This window comes from Tursiops truncatus, chromosome 11 (assembly GCF_011762595.2).
Source record: "Tursiops truncatus isolate mTurTru1 chromosome 11, mTurTru1.mat.Y, whole genome shotgun sequence".
NCBI classification, from domain to species: Eukaryota; Metazoa; Chordata; class Mammalia; order Artiodactyla; family Delphinidae; genus Tursiops; species Tursiops truncatus.
The window spans coordinates 67,933,343-67,951,818 of record NC_047044.1 but is presented as its reverse complement, the minus strand read 5'-3'; the positions used below and the strand labels follow the sequence as shown (position 1 = coordinate 67,951,818).

Here is an 18,476-nt window from a genome sequence, read left to right as displayed (position 1 = left end):
TGCGTAGTATCTGATACCAGATTTCTCAAATCAGGGTTTAACTTTCTCAAAATCCTCTATTCAGCTCACTAAGAATTTGATGAACGCTGGTCAAGTCCCTGTTAGTCTCAAGCAGGTATTAAATACAAGGGGCATCACATACAGTTTGCTTTGTTATAATGTGATACCAAGAATATAGTGGCTGCTCAATAAACATGATGTAATGTATGGTATATGTATGTGGTGGTATAGCTGCCTTTATATGCTGGGTTAAGAAAGCAAGGAGCAGGCTTATGTAGTAAGGACAACTGACAAAACAGCTAAGTCCATACTTTTAAAGAATCCATACCATTTCACTCTTCAGCAAAGCCAATCCAATTTGGTCTGTGTGAACTTTCCTTCCCATCCCAAATCTCTGTGGTCCATAGTAATTCACAAACCCTTTATTCTATAAATACAAAAAAAAATCAATTAATTAAAAGTATATTGTTGGGCTTCCCTGGTGGCGCAGTGGTTGCGAGTCCGCCTGCCGATGCAGGGGACACGGGTTCGTGCCCTGGTCTGGGAGGATCCCGCATGCTGCGGAGCGGCTGGGCCCGTGAGCCATGGCCGCTGGGCCTGTGCGTCCGGAGCCTGTGCTCCGCAACGGGAGAGGCCACAACAGTGAGAGGCCCGCTTACCACACACACACAAAAAAGTATATTGTTATGGACCGCATGCCTGTGAGCCACCAAAAGTCATATGTTGAAATCCTAACCTCCAATCTGATGGTGTTTGGAGGTGGGGATTTGGGGAGGTAATTAGGTCATGAGGATAGAGCCCTCATGAATAGGATTAGTGCCCTTATAAGAAATGGTGGTAGAACTAGCCCACTCTATTTCTGCAGTGTGTGAATACAATAAGAAGACCAGGCAGGAACCCTGATCTTAGGCTTCCAGCCTCCAGAACTATAAGAAGTAATTTTCTCTTGTTTAAAAATCACCCAGTCTATGGTTCTTTGTTATAGCCCCAAACTAAGATAAATAAATACAATTATTGTGTCGGAATATGTAATCAAGTCTTTCTTGTTGTATTTATTTCAATAAAAGAATCTTGTAATTGGCAATATGCACATGGCAATATGCACATGTGTTTCTCAGTGTTAGCTGTAGAGAAGAATCACTTAGGGAGTTTTTTTTTTAAATGCTAATGCCTAAGCTGCATCCCCAAATGTATTTTTTTTTTTTTTTTTTTGCAGTACGTGGGCCTCTCACAGTTGTGGCCTCTCCCGTTGCGGAGCACAGGCTCTGGATGCACAGGCTCAGTGGCCACGGCTCACGGGCCCAGCCACTCCGCGGCATGTGGGATCTTCCCGGACTGGGGCACGAACCCGTGTCCCCTGCATTGGCAGGCAGACTCTCAACCACTGCGCCACCAGGGAAGCCCCCAAATGTTCTTATTTAATTGGTTTGGGAGAAGAGACAGACTGCTGAAATGTTTTAAAAGCACCCCAGGTTGAGCATTATGGGTCTAGATCAGGAGTTAGCAAGCTATTAACTGGCCCACAAGTCAAATCTGGCCCAACACCTGTTTCTGTAAACAAGGTTTTATTAGAACATGGCCATGCTCATTCATTTACATATTGTCCATGGATGCTTCCACACAACAGCAGTAGAGTACCTGCAACAGAGACCATATGCCTACAAAACCACAAATATTTATTATCTGGCCCTTTACAGAAAAAAGTTTGCTGAACCCATAGTCTACATGATCAGAATGAAGGCTATGGTTGTATGTGCATATTTAGATGCCTGGCAAATGTTATTTAAAAACTTACGGTAAGTAATTTTTTTACTGTAAGACAATATGTATATGATTTATCATTTGTATACACTGAAACAAAATTCAAAATTAGACTGAAGAGAAAAAAGATTCTGAAAAGTAATATAAAAACTATTTGCCAAAGATTTCTGAAAAGAATTACTAGACAAAGTTCCCCCCAAAATTAATCTCTTTGCCTGAAATACTACTCTATATGACAGATACTAAAAACAAAACAAAACAAAACAATCTGTCTTTTTATACAGATAGTTTTTACCCCCACACTGAGGAACACTATACAATTTTTTTTTATTACACTAAAGTTGTGTTTTTTCAATACAAAAATATGTACTAAGAAGAAAAATAAAAAAATAAGTCAAATGGCCCTAATTATCATTTTAAAAAATAATTATACATGCAATAAAAAGAAAAGGTACAAAAGAAAAAGAAAAATTTCCCTTCTTATCTCAATGTAAAGGAAGGGACTATAAAGATTTTCCTATAAAACTCTATTTTAAAGTGCAGTTTGGGGACATCCTTGGTAGTCCAGTGGTTAAGAATCCGCCTTCCAATGCACGGGACACAGGTTTGATCCCTGGTTGGGGAACTAAGGTCCCACCTGCTGTGGGGAAACTAAGCCCGCTCACCACAACTAGAGAGCCTGCGCACTCTAGAGCTCACGCGCCACAACTTGAGAGAAGCCCACATGCCGCAATGAAAGATCCCGCGTACAGCAACTAAGACCCAACTAAGCCAAAAATAAATTTATTTTTTAAAAAGTGCAGTTTTCTTACCTTAACATTTTCTACTGCCTCCAAAATTCTCTCTCTCAGGTTTGCAGAATCATTTATTTGATTTTTTAAATTTCTGATGACAATATCAAAGTGATTTCCTTTGAGCTGACCGAGTCTAAGGGAATCATCTACAGACCGAATATTAAACACATTCATTCTTTTCTTTTCAATTTCTTTTTCAATATTTTTCAACCTATAAATGATAAATCATATAGACTCAGTTAAATCTTACATTTAAAAAATTAGTTTAAATGCTTAAACATTAAAAAATTATGTTAAAAATGTCAAAAAATTAGTTTAAATAAAGTTTAAATGACAGTTGGCAGACAACCACTTATATCAGAATACTAAAACAAAAATTGGGGGAACTATTTCAAAAACACATCTTTCATTTATTTTAACAAATGTACACTAAAAATCCTTTATCATAGGAATATATTAAGAGTTATTTTAAGAACTGGAACACATATACCTAATGCTACTACTCTATGTAGCCTTCTGACTTCTTAGTTCAAGGGATAGAACCTCTTAACTGTTCTCTGCTCTTCCTGTCCTTAGACTTTGCTCCTTTCCTCCTCAGTCTCTCTTTCTCCAATGTTACCAAAAAACCACTAGTGCCAGAGGATTTTCCTAAAATTCTGCTCTGAACACTTCCTTATTCAAATTTTCAATTTTTCACCAACATCTAAATAATAGATTCCAATTGTCTTAGCCTAACTTTTAAGATCCTATAAGAACTGATGGAAATTCTTCTTTACATCATATTTTCTGTAGTCCTTACAGGAACTATCTGCTTTATTAGGCAGACTTTTTAGCTTACTGCCCCTCTAAACTATCTTCAGATTTTCTGCATCTGCTAAAATCTTACTGTTAGTTGATGGGTAATTAAAATCCCCTACCCATAAGCCAAATCAAAGTACCTGCTCCTCCTAGAAACTAATAACTTGTTTTGTCTTTGATGGTTAAAAACTAATTTTTAACATCTAAATACCTTTTAACATCTAAAGTCATTCTCTCTTACTATACTGCACTTCTTGACCACAAAGACAAAATCACAAACAATTTTTTTTTGTCCCACATATAAGAACTTTGAAACATCTACCTGCAAGTAGTGAATACTTAAACATCTGATGACTAAAGATTAATATATCAATATTACATCAAGTTAGGCAGAATTATGGTTCAATGATTCAACTTTCTGAACTTTATCTTGAGGAAAGTATCCACAAGGCACAGATTTAAGTACAATCATATTAATCACAGTAGTATTTACAGTGAAAAACTGGAATAAATTTCTATGTCCCAAAACAGAAGAATGTTAAATAAATTAGTCTGTATAATGAACATGACTCTGAAATATTTCATGACATAAATTTTCATTAAGAACACTAATTATTTTTATAAGTAAAATATAAATTACACACACAGTGCGATTTTCACATATGTAAAAAATGGCTTTGTAGCATCTGTATGTAGCACAGTATTTGAAAAAAGACTGGAAGGAAATGGATCAAAGTGTTATTGTGGTTATTTCTGAGTAAGAGAACTTTTAGTGACATTTAATTTCTTTTTTATTCTATTTTCTAAATCTTCTATAATAAACATGTATTTCTTCTAAATACACGTATTATCTTCTAAATAATACATGTACTATCTTCTAAATACACGTATTATCTTCTAAATAATACATGTACTATCTTCTAAATAAACATGTATTATCTTCTAAATAGAGTTTTGTTTTGTTGTTCAATAGAGTTTTGTTTCTAAATAGAGTTTAGAGTTCTAAATAGAGTTTTGTTTTGTTCAACAACAAAACTCTATTTAGAAGCTAATTATACTATTAATGCAGAATATGTGCTGAGTAAGCCTGTAATCAATTACTAATGATAGTGAGATTAATATGCTCCCAGTATTATTCTGAGTTTTTGATGCAATAAGAAAATAAAGTCTGTCCTTTAAAGTAACATCTTATTACCTCTCTGGTGTCACTTTTCTAACAACCATTGCTTGATAAGTGATGGCTTTCTTGTCTTTAAGTCCTGCATAACTAAAATCCGAAGGAATCACTCCAAGTTTGATAGCTAAAAAACCAACTGCTTCAAACATTTCCAGATTTTCTTTTCGTAGGGTAAAGGCTGAAACAAAAACAATCCCCTGTTACAAAAAAAGCAGCTAACATACATCAATTACATTCTTAGCAGACTGACAGATCATTATAATGAATCAAATCACTAATTTAAATAATGAGTACTTTTTAATCAAAATACAACCAGTAAAATACAAAACCTCATGGATTTCAGCGCTCATTTTTAAAATTCTAGTGGGCTCATTAAAGGCTTACAGAAAAAAAAAAAAAATCCAAATTCCCTGATCTGACGCTCATACTGGCCCCAGTCACATTAGCCCTAATCTACCCTTCCAGTCTCCGCATGTGTCACTCCCATTCATATAACCTATAATCCTAACACAGAGAACTCCTCACAATCCTTGGATGGACTAGAGCCTTCATGTGCTCCCTCCATTTACTATTTGCCATACTTCTATTCATGCTTCAAGACCCAATGGCCACAGCAGCAATCACGTTTGTCTTGTTTTTGTTTTTGCAGTAAGCGGGCCTCTCACTGCCTTGGCCTCTCCCGTTGCGGAGCACAGGCTCCGGATGCGCAAGTTCAGTGGCCATGGCTCACAGGCACAGCCGCTCCATGGCATGTGGGATCCTCCCGGACCGGGGCACGCACCCGTGTCCCCTGCATTGGCAGGCGAACTCTCAACCACTGCGCCACCAGGGAAGCCCTATCTTATTGACCATTATATCTTCAGCCTAACACATAGTAAGTATTCAAGTATTTATTGAATGGATGAATAAATGAACTTTACAGGAAGTTAATTACTTAAATCTGCATGTCTCCACTAGCTGTCATTATCTATATTGTGACACTGAACACCATGTTATAATTTATCTCTTTAAGTTGTGCACCCCACGGACTGGGAGTTCCAGGCCAGCAAACCAGGAAATAAAACCATACTTGCTTCATGCTAGCTGCTTCAAATGTCTACTAGATGAGAGAGTAGGAGTGAGGGTGCAGAAGAGGAAGGAGGAACAAGTGCAGTAACGGCCACCAAAACAGCCCCCCAACTTGTTGGCCTATATAACCTGCCAACATTGACAGTAACAAAATACCTCAATCCTCAGTTCACCATATACATATAAGATGCTTCAAAGTACTGCCCTTTTCCCTCAAATCATGAAAAGGAAATTCAAAGTTTTCTGCAGAATAATTTCTATTTTGTTCACCTCTTGTAACTGTCATCTGCAGCTACACGGGTCTCTCTGAGGAGTGCTCTAAGAAAAATGAACATTTAACGTACATGTGACTCAGGAAGTAGAAGGATGTGAAATTTACCTATCTATCTCTGAACATATGAAATAGCTAAACAAAAGCTTGTAATATCTACACTTTAGAAATCACACTGTTTAAAAGAAAGGGAAAGATCTGTATGTTCTTTAGATCTCTATATAAATAACCTCAAAAAACATGAAAATAGCAAGTCTCAAAAATATGAAGAAAAACATACATTTATGAAAAAGTTTTTAAAATCAGCAATAATGCTTCAATATTTGTACATATTGTGAAATGATCACTACAAATTTTTTTTCCTTGTGATAAGAACTGGTAAGATCTACTCCTTTAGCAACTTTCAAATATATAACACAGTATTATTAACTGTAGTCACAATGCTGTACATTATATCCCAGGACTTATTTATCACTGGGAGTTTGTACCTTTTGACCACCTTCATCGATGAATAAAATAGATTATTTTAAATAAATTCATATCTTTTAAAATTCATTTTAAATTGCTAATAGGTTAAATACAATTAACACATAAACAAAAGCTGTTTGGGGTTCACAGTAATTTATAAGAGCTATACTAGTCCTGGAACGAAACATTTGAGAATCAATTAGTAATAATGTGAAAAAATATAGTAGTCTTTCAAATATACCAAATCTACGGAATTAGACACCACTAAAATATCTTAAAAGTGTTGCATCAGCCTGGCTAGGAGGTACAAACTGTGAAAAACAGACCAAGAAAGTGTATTATATAAAGTAAGAAGGCTAGGAGAGCAACACTTAAAGTTTTAAAGTACATGTGTTTGATAACTAGAGTTCAATGTGTCAAATCTGTCCCTGACAATCTAGGCATGTCACTCACAGGTCATTAGGCAAGCTCAGCCATCTAAGAAGGAGCCTCCAAATTGTTTGAGATTATATCAGTTTGTTGCTGATTAGCCTTAGTGCATAGGTATATTTTATCCATGAAGATACAGAATTTAGAATAGAAATATTTAAGACGATCAAATTCACGGTTTTTAGTATTTGTGTTAATGAATGTCTTATGCACTTGGAATGTTTAAGGTAATGAAACTCAAGTAATTCCAATTAAAAATGTCTAATTGATTTAAACTTGTCTTTCTTACACTGAAATCTCATTAAGTTAGTAAATAATATTGGCACATATAAGAAAATGTAAACATCACCAAATTTATGTTGAATTTATAAGATTTATAACATTTTCTTAATTACTTGGAACAAATGAAGTATTGGAAAAGAAAATCAACTATGCTAAATTTTAAAATTCAATTTTAGAGATTTCCACTTCTAGCACCATGTTGGAATAATTGGTACCAACCTTGAACTCCCACTGTAAACAAACAGAAAACTAGACAAAACATATGAAACACCTGTCTTTGGACCCTGGACTAAAGGCATCACAGAACTGTGATCCAAAAGGAAAAGCAAAACAAACGAGGTGAGTCTTAAAATACCATGGTTTTGGGCTTCCCTGGTGGCGCAGTGGTTGAGAGTCCACCCGCCGATGCAGGGGACACGGGTTAGTGCCCCGGTCTGGGAGGATCCCACATGCCGCGGAGCGGCTGGGCCCGTGAGCCATGGCTGCTGAGCCTGCGCGTCCGGAGCCTGTGCTCCGCAACGGGAGAGGCCACAACAGTGAGAGGCCGCGTACCGCAAAAAAAAAAAAAACAACACATGGTTTTCTAACTAGGGGTACTTTCTGGGCCAGGGAGGAGGAATCCAAGTAGAGCACAGTGGTCTTGCTGAAGCTGGAGTTCAAGAAGGCCCAGTGGGCTGGAATTCATAGAGCAGAGTAAGAGAACGTGTTCCAGAAATCTGCATAGGTGACCCCTTGAGTTCCTTGCTGATTAGTAATCTGTATGCCTAGAATTAAATGTTACATATCATTTATCTAGTGTTGTGTAACAAGTTGCCCCAAACCCTACTGGCTTACAATGTTCACTTATCTCTCAGAACTTCTCTGGAGCAGGAATTCAAGAGCACCGTGGTTTGGTGGGTTCTAGCTCAGGCTCTCTCAGGAGGTTGCAGCACAATGTGGCTAGGGCTGCAGTTACTCAAAACTCCTGACAGGAGTTGGAGGATCCATTTCCAAGGGGTTCACTCACTCACATGGCTGGCAAGTTGGTACTGGCTATTGGCGGAAGGCCTCAGTTCCTCTCCAAAGAGCTGCTTTAATAGCCCTAAAGTCTGGTAGCTAGCTTACCCCAAAGTGAGCCATCCAAGAACTGTGCGCAAAAAGGGCAATACCTTTTATGACCTAGCCTTAGACATCACACACCATCACTTCTGTCATGTTCCATTCGTCACACCAGCCACTGAGAGTCTTCTCAGATACTGAGAATCTACCTTCTGGCTCTAATACTTTATGTCCCACCCCCATTCAAAATATACTCGTTCTTTCCCAATGCCCCAAAGACTCATCCCATTAAAACATCAGCTCAAATTCTAGTAGTTTTCCTCTCTATCAGGTCCAGTATGGATAGGCTCCTTAAATACATAGTAGAGCTGTATGACAGCACTAGCGTAAAGCCTACTCTGGACCTCCATTAATAAAATTCAAGATGAAGCCTCAGATGGATCTGCAAACTACTTCCTACCTGCTAGAGCATGTTCAACACTCTCTAAAACAAGACAACAAAATCCAGACACTCAACAAGATAACACACAATGTTTGACCTCCAAAAACTAGTACTGGACATGCAAAGAAACAGGAAAATATGACCCATGAGCCAAATAAAAGTCAGTCAATAGAAACAGATCCAGAAACAACAGATATGAAATTAGCAGACAAATATTTTTAAAGACCCATTAAAAATAGGCTCGAACTGCGCTCTAGAGCCCGTGAGCCACAACTACTGAGCCCACGTGCCACAACTACTGAAGCCCATGTGCCTAGAGCCCATGCTCCGCAACAAGAGAAGCCACCGCAATAAGAAGCCCACCCACTGCAAGGAAGAGTAGCCCCCACTCGCAGCAACTAGAGAAAGCCCGTGCGCAGCAACAAAGACTCAACGCAGACAAAAATAAATTAAAAAAATAAAAAAAAAAAGGCTCAAAGATTATAGGAAAACATGAACATAACAAGAAATTGAGGACCTAAGAAAGAACCAAATAAAACTTCTAGAGCTTATAAATGCAATACCTAAAATGAAAATGTCATTGGACGCTTAAATTTTTCATACAATTCCTTCTTCAAAAAAGTGTCTAAGAAAACAGTATACCACTACCTCTAAAAATTAAACATAGAATTACCTTATTATCCAGCAATTCCATTTTTGGGTATATACCCAAAAGAACTGAAAACAGGAACTTAAACCAATATAGCCATGTTCATAGCCGCATTATTCACGATAGCCAAAAGATGGAAGCAACTGTGTCCACTGGCAGATGAATGGATAAACAAAATAACAAGATGTATGTATACATACAACAGAATATTATTCAGCCTTAAAAAGTAAAGAAATTCTAACACAGTAAAGAAATTCTAACACACACACACGTAAACCTTATAAACCATAAGCTAGGTGAAATAAGCCAATCACAAAAGAACAAAAGTTGTATGATTCCACTTATATGAGATACCTAGAGGAGAGGCTAGGGGAGAAGGGAATAGAGAGTTATTGTCTAACAGACATACAGTTTCAGTCTGAGGAGATGAAAAGAGTCTGGAGATGGATGGCAGTGATAGTTGTACAACAACGTGAATGTACTTAATGCCATTAAACTGTACACTTAAATATGGTTTAAATGGTAAAGTTTATGTTATGTATATTTTATAACAATTAAAAATAAAAATAAAAGGTTTTTATAAGTGTTCTATTTTTTAGGTAGGTCTACTTATTAAGGAATTTTTTTATATGAACCATGTTTGTTCTTACAAAAGGCTGGCCTAAGCAATATCTGGGATAAGCAAAGTTTATCTTTGTCTTTTTCTTTGTTCTTGTACTTATAGGTATCCCAGTATCTTCATACTATCTTCTGGTGAACCATCAATTCGTCTCTTGAACATGTCTCTCCAATTATTCATAGTTTTGGTAAAACTAATTTAAACTAATATATAAAACTTTCCACAATTTTTTGGTTCATTAATTCAAATACTGTTAGAATTTCAAGTCGTACAAAATCTACACCTGCTTAAAACACTGATCAGCAATTCTCTCCCCACGTGTAAAACTAGTTTTGTTTTTCCTTCAAAACAGATTTATCTGTTAACATTTATTGCATGCCTCACGTGTCAACTCCTATACTAGCAGCTTTTTCATGAAAAGGTAAGTCATACAACTGGACAAATTTCCAAGACAGAAGACACCAACATTTGAAAAACGATTACATACTAAACATTTGCATTCATTATTTCATCTAATCCTTAGAGTATCATTGTGAATTAGGCTTTACTACTACCCCATTTTTAAAGTACAACCAAAAGTTATGAATTGTTAAGTAACTTGCCCATGGTATTATTCTTTCCAGTTTTACATTTATGGAAACTAAGTCCCAAAGATATTAAAAAGTTCATAGATCTTTTTATGAACTAAAGTCATAACGTAAAATAAAACCCACATAGCTCCAAGGTCCAAACTCTTTTCACTTACATCACAGAGTTTCCTACATAGTACATTGTTTCTGTGCCAGATACACACATTTGTGCAAATCTGAGTTGCTGTTTATATTTTAAATGCTGTGCTGTTTACTTATAAAACAGGACCATCTGAAACACTTGCCATCCTTCACGTAGGATACAGGCCAATTAAACCTGGTCAGCCAAACTTGCAGAGTGAGATTTTATCAGTTCCACTCCATCCTAGAAAGTGAATATATTCCCTAAGACAGTGATTCTCAAAATGTGGTCCCCAGACCAGCAGAAAAAGGATCACCTGGGAATCTGTGAAAGACCTACCCCAAACATTCTAAATCAGAAAATCTGAGAATAGGGCTCAGAGATCTCTCTCAACAAGCCCTTTTGGTGATTATAATGCATGCTAAAATCTGAGAATCTCTTCTCTAAAAGACTGACAGCCAAAGGAAGTAAGTTTGCAGGTTCCGTACCTTGGGCAGTTAAGTCCAGCTGTTTTAGATTACAAGGTATTCTCTTCACTTCCCCAAGCACAGCAAACATATTCTACTTCTCTCCAAATACTTAATTTTAATTAAGATAACTCTCAAAATATGAAATCAAGATTCATCCCCACAACACTTACTTCAATGCAAAGTAACTGCTTCAACTTTATACATTTGTGACTACGTTAACTATAAGTATCTGTGTTAAAGATACTTTCATCAATAAGGTTAGTTTTTTTTTTTGCAGTACACGGGCCTCTCACTGTTGTGGCCTCTCCCGTTGCGGAGCACAGGCTCCGGATGCGCAGGCTCAGCGGCCATGGCTCACGGGCCTAGCCGCTCCGCGGCATGTGGGATCTTCCCAGACCGGGGCACGAACCCGTGTCCCCTGCGTCGGCAGGCTGACTCTCAACCACTGGGCCACCAGGGAAGCCCCAATAAGGTTAATTTTTACAACCAGTGTATTTTGAAAGACTTTCCCTTCCATTAAAAAACAGGACCCATATATTGTTTCCAATATCTCTCTGGACAAGGCTATTTAATTCATTTGAAATTATTCAGCTTTCACGCAACTTTAACTAATTTATCTAAGAAAATAATAACGATGTATTAAATTACCTGTGTATATAACTCTTCTTTCCTGGCATCCATGAAGAAATCTTTTCCTGGGCTTGTGTGCCTTTTCCCGAAATCTTACTGTTATCATTACCTTTGGATTATCAGCACTATAATTCGGTTCAGGAAAAGATTTGGTTTCCACAAGATTTCCAAACTTTTTGTTGATAAAATGGTGGACAGCCTTTCGGTGATCTTTGTTTATATCAGGTTTAAAGGTAAATTTGGAATTTTCTTTCTTTGCATCCAAATATTTAAAAAAGTCAAATGCTTCTTCTTCAGATACCAAGTGACAGAGTTCTTTATACTCAAGATTTGGTTTTACAACAATTTCACTGTTTTTTCCTACAGTTATTAAAAAAGGAAATTTCTGCCTAATAGCACTATGCAAAATAGCCCTCTGGTTTTTGTCAAGGATTCTGCCTAATGAGAATTCAGAAGATGGTCCAATTAGTTCAGTGTTAGAATTCCACTTCTCTTTTACATCACAGGCAAACCGATTCAGTAATTCATTAGTTTTTTCATCTAACAAGGATCCTAACACATCAATGTTTTCTTCTTCACCTTTGGAAGTTCCATCTTCGATAGTATCTTCCTTTTCTGAACCAGGCTCATAATTCTGGTCATCACCAGAGCACCCAGCCAAAGTATTGACTTCTTGATTGCTTCTCTCTTCAAAGGATAAATTTTGAGGATCTAGGTTTGTTTTTTTGGCCAAATTATTTGGCCCAGGTAGTATTTTATTAACCTTGTGAATAGGTTCATCACTGGCTTTATTAACTAACTGTCCCTGTTCATCAATCTCAATAACAACAAAGTCACTTGGTGAGCTTTTTATGGTGCCATGAAATCCCACGTGATCTGTAATGAAACACAGAGAACTAAACCTGATTCTAAAATCTGTATCCTCTTCCATTCTCAAATAACAATGCCTATAAAAGAAACAGAGAGGTGGTCAACTACCAGAAAGAAAAATTCTGGATAACAAAAAAAGAAATAGGTTTGAAAGATTTATTTAATTCTCCTTCTCCTTCTCCCTTCCAATCCTGAGTCCCCTTAAAAGACATTACTAATCTAATTTATTTCTATATATCATGTGTATTTTGACTCTCTTATACCGAGATATCTGGTGATTTGCACCTTGACTCTTCACCCACTCCAGGCTTCCATCTATTAAAATTCCAGGATTAAAATGGGTTAAGTTTCAAGTTCACTTTTAAAATACCATCTGTAGGCTTACAAAGAAGAGACTAGAACATACGCCTGTTTACAATGATTTGTCTGAACTCTATCCTTGAAAACTAAAATTTCCAGCTAATTCCAGAGAATCTGTAGCTAGATATTTATATATGAAGAGATAGGGATGGAAGAAGGGATGAGGAGAAGACAGGAAGAAATAGTCCAAATTGATAGATAAATGAAGTTCTAAAACCAACTTGCAATGTGATTAGGTTTCTAGGTAGGCTTAAATTAACCCTAGACCTTAAACCTTCTTGAAAGCCAGATACAAACTTTTACAGATACAAACTTTTGCGGCTGGCCCAGAGAAAAATTCCAACCATCTCTCTCTGGCATTAGAGAGAAAAAAACCTTTACAAACCTTCTTGAAGCCAACTTCACTCATTCTTCACACAACCCATGGCTACCAGATGGGAGATTCAGGAAAAATAAAATGCTCAGGGGACCAGTACTACTCCGTTCTTTGTGTTAACCACACTCTCCAGGAAATTCATCATCTGGACCTTCACCCCATTTCTACAGTGTATTCTACTAATCTGAACCAATTTAGAAAACCACCTCCACACCATCCTTTCTAATATGTCATGTAGAAATCACAGCAAATTCTCTATATCCTAAATTCCTAGGGAATATATAGGATATATTTATTTTCCCTCATTCCTTTATTTCCTGCACAGTCTCCCCAGTTTCTTGCCCTAATGAAACCTGGCTATTTTCCCCAAGCTGCTTCTTCTGTAGCCCTCTCATGTGAAGGCTATTTTTCCTTTCATACCCACCTTGGGATCTGGAGGTTGTAAATATTTTCTATGTTTGCCACTGCTACTTCCAAACCATTTCTTCCTCCTCTACCTCCCCAAATCCCATTTCCTTTGAAGTTCATGCCATCAGGCTATACTATTTGCTGCCATACTCTCTCTGGTCCCATGACAATTCTTCTTCATTCACTGATGACTTTAATACCAGGCTTAAAATCTACTATCCAGCATGACCTCCATGACCATCCATATGGATCATCCATTTAACATCGCAGTCCCTCAGTTCCTCAATCTCAACCTCACACCACTTCCACTTCATCTCGGTCATAGCTTTGACTTTCTCATCACCAAAAGTTGCATCACCTTTAAGCATCCGGCTCTCTGATTATTCCTGCTGTCCTTTTGTCACCTCTACTTTAGGACTTCCATTCCAGAAATTCTTATACACTGTGAAGGTCTCTAATCTCTGCTTCTATTACTAGTCCACTATAGTCTGCTCTCCACAGAGTAGCCAGAATGATGATTTAAAAGGTAAATTAAATCATATCACAACCCCTTTTTAAACCCTCTAATCACATTTATAATAAAATCCAAATTACTTACCCTGGCTTCCGAAGACTTCTAAGATCCTGGACTCTGTCTATTCTCCAAATTTATCTTGTACCTTTTTCCCATTATCCACTACACTCCAGCTTCACTGGCCTTCTTCAGTTCCTTTGTGCCAACTGTTCCTGTTGATTAAATCAGTACTTCCTCAATAACATCCTCAAAGAGGTCTTCCTTGACCAATAATCCAGAGGAACCAGCAAGCCACTATTTTTCACAAAATCCTATTTAATTTTCTGCATAGCATTTCTGTCTAATAATTTTCTTCACTATTTATTGTATACCTCCCCCAACTAGAATGTTTGCTCCATGAGAACAAGAACCTTGTCAGCCTTATTCACTGATTATCTCACAATTAGAACAGTGTCAAGCACATAATCAATACTGACTGTTGAATAAACGAAACAGCTAGTACAAATAAAGAGCTGTAAGAGTGAAAAGGAAGAAAGAAAAAATCACTTTTGTCTAGAATAATCAGTAAAGGCATACGCAAGAAGTGGCCAAGTCTTCAAAACAGTTCAGGAGGCAGAAATGAGTCAAAGACCTATCATAAGTGATGCACAAACAACATACGCAATGTGTTAGAGAAAACTGAAGAGTCCAGATACAGAGCAGTAGGAGAAAGTGTTTTCTAGTACAGTTCTGGAAAATACAGCTGGATTAGTGCCGAACAAGGTAAGATACTGAACACCTTGTCAGGGACTTAGCATCCACTGAGTGGTCAATGGATGGCCACTGGAGGTGTTTGAATAGGAAAATGACACAATCCAAAAAGATGTTTTAGTAAGATGACTGGTAGCACTGCACAGGATGAATCTGATGAAGAGTTTGAAGAGTTGGAAAGCAATGAGACGTGATCAAAAGCTCAGCTGCTGGATTGGTCTTGGAAAGAAAAATGACCTACTCTTTACCCAGTAAAAGGAAGAAGATATGAAGACATTCTAAGCTAGTGGCATAGGTAGAACAACCTGAGGAGAATACAATGATGAGGGAATTATTACAACCAAGCATCTCAGTAAGAGTGGAACCGTGCTGAAAGGCCGCCAAGGAACCCACGTGGAGTTAAGCACACACGTGCAGTGTTCCCAGACAACAGATGCGTTGAAGAGCTTGCGGGGCAGAAAGGGGGTAGTCTGGCTGACCCGAAGCTGGGAAAGTGCTGGCTAAGGGCAGAGTCTCGGAGGGTGTTAAAAAAAAGGCCAGTAGCGCCTCCAGTTCCTTCCACTGCCGTTGCTCCGCCTAACTCACTCCTACTTCTGCCACCAACCAGCAGGACTAACGTCCCCTGCTGCGTAGCCTTCAGGCGCATTGAAAAGTACCCGGGATACAGCCAGCAGCTCCACCGGCTTCTTCTCCTCCCCCAGCCCCGCCTACCCCAAGGCGCGATACTAGCTCAGGTCGCCCTCCTCTTGGGGACGAAAGGGCAGGGTCCCAATGCCTATCTTGTCATCGACCCATACACAAGCCCCACTTGGCGCAAGAAACTCAACCCGGCCTACCTTACGTCCAGGTGAAGGCATTCCTCTGAACTACGCTGTGCGCATGACCGGAAGCCTTAAAAATGGCCTCCGACACGGACTATTTAAAGGGCCAGGCTCCCACTTAAAGAAGAGCCTTAAAAGAGGCCCGGAATTTCTCACGGTGTGGAGCCGCCTAGAGGCACAAAGAGGAAGAGGGCGGGACGGGGGTGGGGACGGGGCGGGCCTGGGCGGGGCCTGACGGGTTGAGCCTGCCCCAGCCGTCCCTAGGGCCCGGGTTCCTCGACCGCTGGCTCAGCCCCGCGGCGCCCCGCCCGCCCCCCGCTCCCAGCGCCTGGGCAGGTAAGGGATTCCGGCCGTGCGCGCCACCTTCTCCGCGAGGTGTCCGAGGTCCGCGTCCCGGCCTCGGCCCCTCTGCCCCAGGGTTGTGGAGGGACGGTTCGGAAGGAAAATCGCCTATCTTCAGCCCAAGTGAGAAAAGGTAGAGAGGAAGTAGGTTGCGTGGGCAGCAATTGCTCCAGGATGAAGACGTGGGTGGGTCCCTGGGGATCAGAAAGTTAGTGGTACCTGTGGAGGACCGTGGGGCGAGAAGAGACGTCACCTGGTGGCTCGGTCAGACCGCGCCTGGAATTTCTCAACTCCCGGGCGGTGTGTTCCGAGAACCCGTTTACGAAATGAAATATCTTTTCCTGAGAACCAGGAAGTAAGACCAGCACCCGGCGGAGAGGCTCGCCGCGTGGAAAGCATTCCGAAGCCCCCCCAAGATTCTCTGTCAGGCTTCCAGGAACTTGGAAAGTGGAGCGGGGTTGTCAGTAACTTATCAGATAGGAAAAGTGTACAGACAGCCTGGAAACAAGAGAGGGAACGAAGGGATGAAAAGCAGACCTCAGAAAGCATTTTAGCCATTTAGAATGGGAACAAATGGCTCTCTTAGTGCCTCAAAAACGTGTCTGCCCAAGGAGCCCTAAGCGGAGAATATTAAGAATTGCCCTTTCCCTTTCTGGGGGTAATCCTTGAAGAGATATGTCAGAAAGTTCAGATTTCCTTAATTCTTCTGTTTGCACACTAAACATTCATTTGAAGTTTGCTTCCGACCTGTCCAAACAGAGCTCCTGAGCTTCCAGGCTAAACTCGCTCCTGCCACAGGCTTCTCCATCTCAGTAAAGGTGCCATCTTCTCACCCTTCACATCAGCACACAGGATCCTGTGTGCTTTACCTCAGAAAATATCCATCATCCTAGGACTTCTACCTTCTTTGCTACCTCTCCGATCCAAGCCTCCAGCACCTCCACCTGGATTATTGATGTACTGAACTAATTGGTCTCTTCCTGCTTCTCTGCCCTTACTTTAATATCCTTTATTCTCAGCAGCAGTCGCCGGTGTCCTCTTAAGACATGAGTAGAGAGTGTGTCTCTCCTCTTCTCAAAACCTCCACTGTCTTTTCATCTCCCTCAGAAGATAAAGTCAATCCAAAGGCTATGAGGGCCCGAGGAGACCTGGCCCCATTACCTCTCTCATCTATTCTACTTTCCTGCCCCCTCTTCTCCAGTCTTATTGTCTCCTTGCTGTTTTTCAGTGGACCCACTCCAGACCCTTGCATTTACGATTTCTTTTGCCCAGAAACCTTTCCCACAGATATCCCAGTGGCTAGCTTTCTCATTCCTTCAAACCTTTAATCAAACGGCACCTTCTTATTGAGGGCTACTTTGACTACCCTATTTAAAATTAAAACCCTTTCTCAGTTTATTTTTTTCCATTCCACTTGACACCATCTAATGCACTATAAAGCAAATGCTTATTACCTGTCTTTCTCTATTAGAATATAAGCTCCATGAATTCAGTTTTTTTTTTTTCTTACTTAACTTATGCTTTATCTCCAGGGACCTGGATCAATATCCAGCACCAAATAGAGACTCAGTAAATATTTGATGAATGTATAATATTTTGTCTTTTAAAAAATATATCCAAGATGTTTAAATACTTACCATTGAGATAAATCAATGTTTGAGAATGGTATGTGATGTTTAATTTATGGAATACCAGCACATATCCTATTTAAGAAGGGCAGCCCTATATAATTAATTAGGTCTAGAAGGTATCATGAGCTTTTGTTCTTAATGATGATATTGAGTTGTCCAAAAATATCTAGAATATTTTGCTTAAGAAAGCATGCGTAGATGATGTATTTTAGGAAGGTTATAAGTATTTTAAAAATACTATGCTTGATAAAATAACACTCACCATGAAAAGCTTAGCTATGTTCTCAGACCTATTAGTTCCATTCTTTCAGTTGTCCTTCACTGCTATTCTGAAAATTGAGCTTAAATACAATTCTGCACATTTCTTTTTTTTTAAATGTGACATAAGAATAACTTCTGCTATACAATAGTCATTGCTACATTTTCTTTGATCACTTATTATTGATAGAATCAGGTGTTTGTTAATTTAAAATCTATACAGCAACTCTTAGGTAAGAGCATCTCTGTTTTTCAGATGAAGAAACCAAAGTCCAGAGAAACTGAGTTATTGACTCTGGTCACAGTTGGCTTGTGGAAGAGCTACATTAGAACCCAGGCCCAGGCAACCTCAAAGTCCATCTTCCATCCACCCCTCTACACTCTCTTCCTCTGATCAGACTGTTAGTGAAGCACAACCTTAAAACTTTATTAATGCATTTCATATGAATTTTTTGAATTTCTATTTTGAACTGTACTTTGTTTGAGAATGTGCATGCAGGTGGGAAGGCACTGGGTTCCACAAGCAGATACTCATTTTA

General features: G+C 39.0%; 2 protein-coding genes across 14 annotated transcripts in view; one reads left to right on the top strand and one right to left on the bottom strand.

Moving 5' to 3' along the window:
- Window positions 1-15,847, bottom strand: part of PUS7L (pseudouridine synthase 7 like) — a 38,821-nt gene extending 22,974 nt beyond the window's left edge. For 5 of the 11 annotated variants that reach the window (XM_019934590.2, XM_033866890.1, XM_033866893.1 and 2 more), the window contains exons 1-6: window positions 15,722-15,846; window positions 14,220-14,347; window positions 11,626-12,554; window positions 4,549-4,708; window positions 2,574-2,766; window positions 329-427 (exon numbers count right to left, since the gene is read on the bottom strand). In XM_019934590.2, coding sequence (XP_019790149.1) covers window positions 329-427; window positions 2,574-2,766; window positions 4,549-4,708; window positions 11,626-12,538 — 1,365 coding nt within the window. In that variant the 5' untranslated portion in view covers window positions 12,539-12,554; window positions 14,220-14,347; window positions 15,722-15,846. Of the gene's footprint in view, window positions 1-328; window positions 428-2,573; window positions 2,767-4,548; window positions 4,709-9,201; window positions 9,330-11,625; window positions 12,555-14,219; window positions 14,348-15,721 lie in introns of those variants that run through there. The other 6 variants (XM_073788793.1, XM_073788794.1, XM_073788795.1 and 3 more) reach the window with 5 other exon arrangements.
- A 66-nt stretch (window positions 15,848-15,913) lies between these two features.
- The window catches only part of IRAK4 (interleukin 1 receptor associated kinase 4), a 30,097-nt gene continuing 27,534 nt past the window's right edge, over window positions 15,914-18,476 (top strand). For all 3 annotated transcript variants that reach the window (XM_019934595.3, XM_019934596.3, XM_019934594.3), the window contains exon 1: window positions 15,914-16,042. The gene's annotated coding sequence lies outside the window, so the exon portion shown is untranslated. The remainder of the gene's footprint in view (window positions 16,043-18,476) is intronic.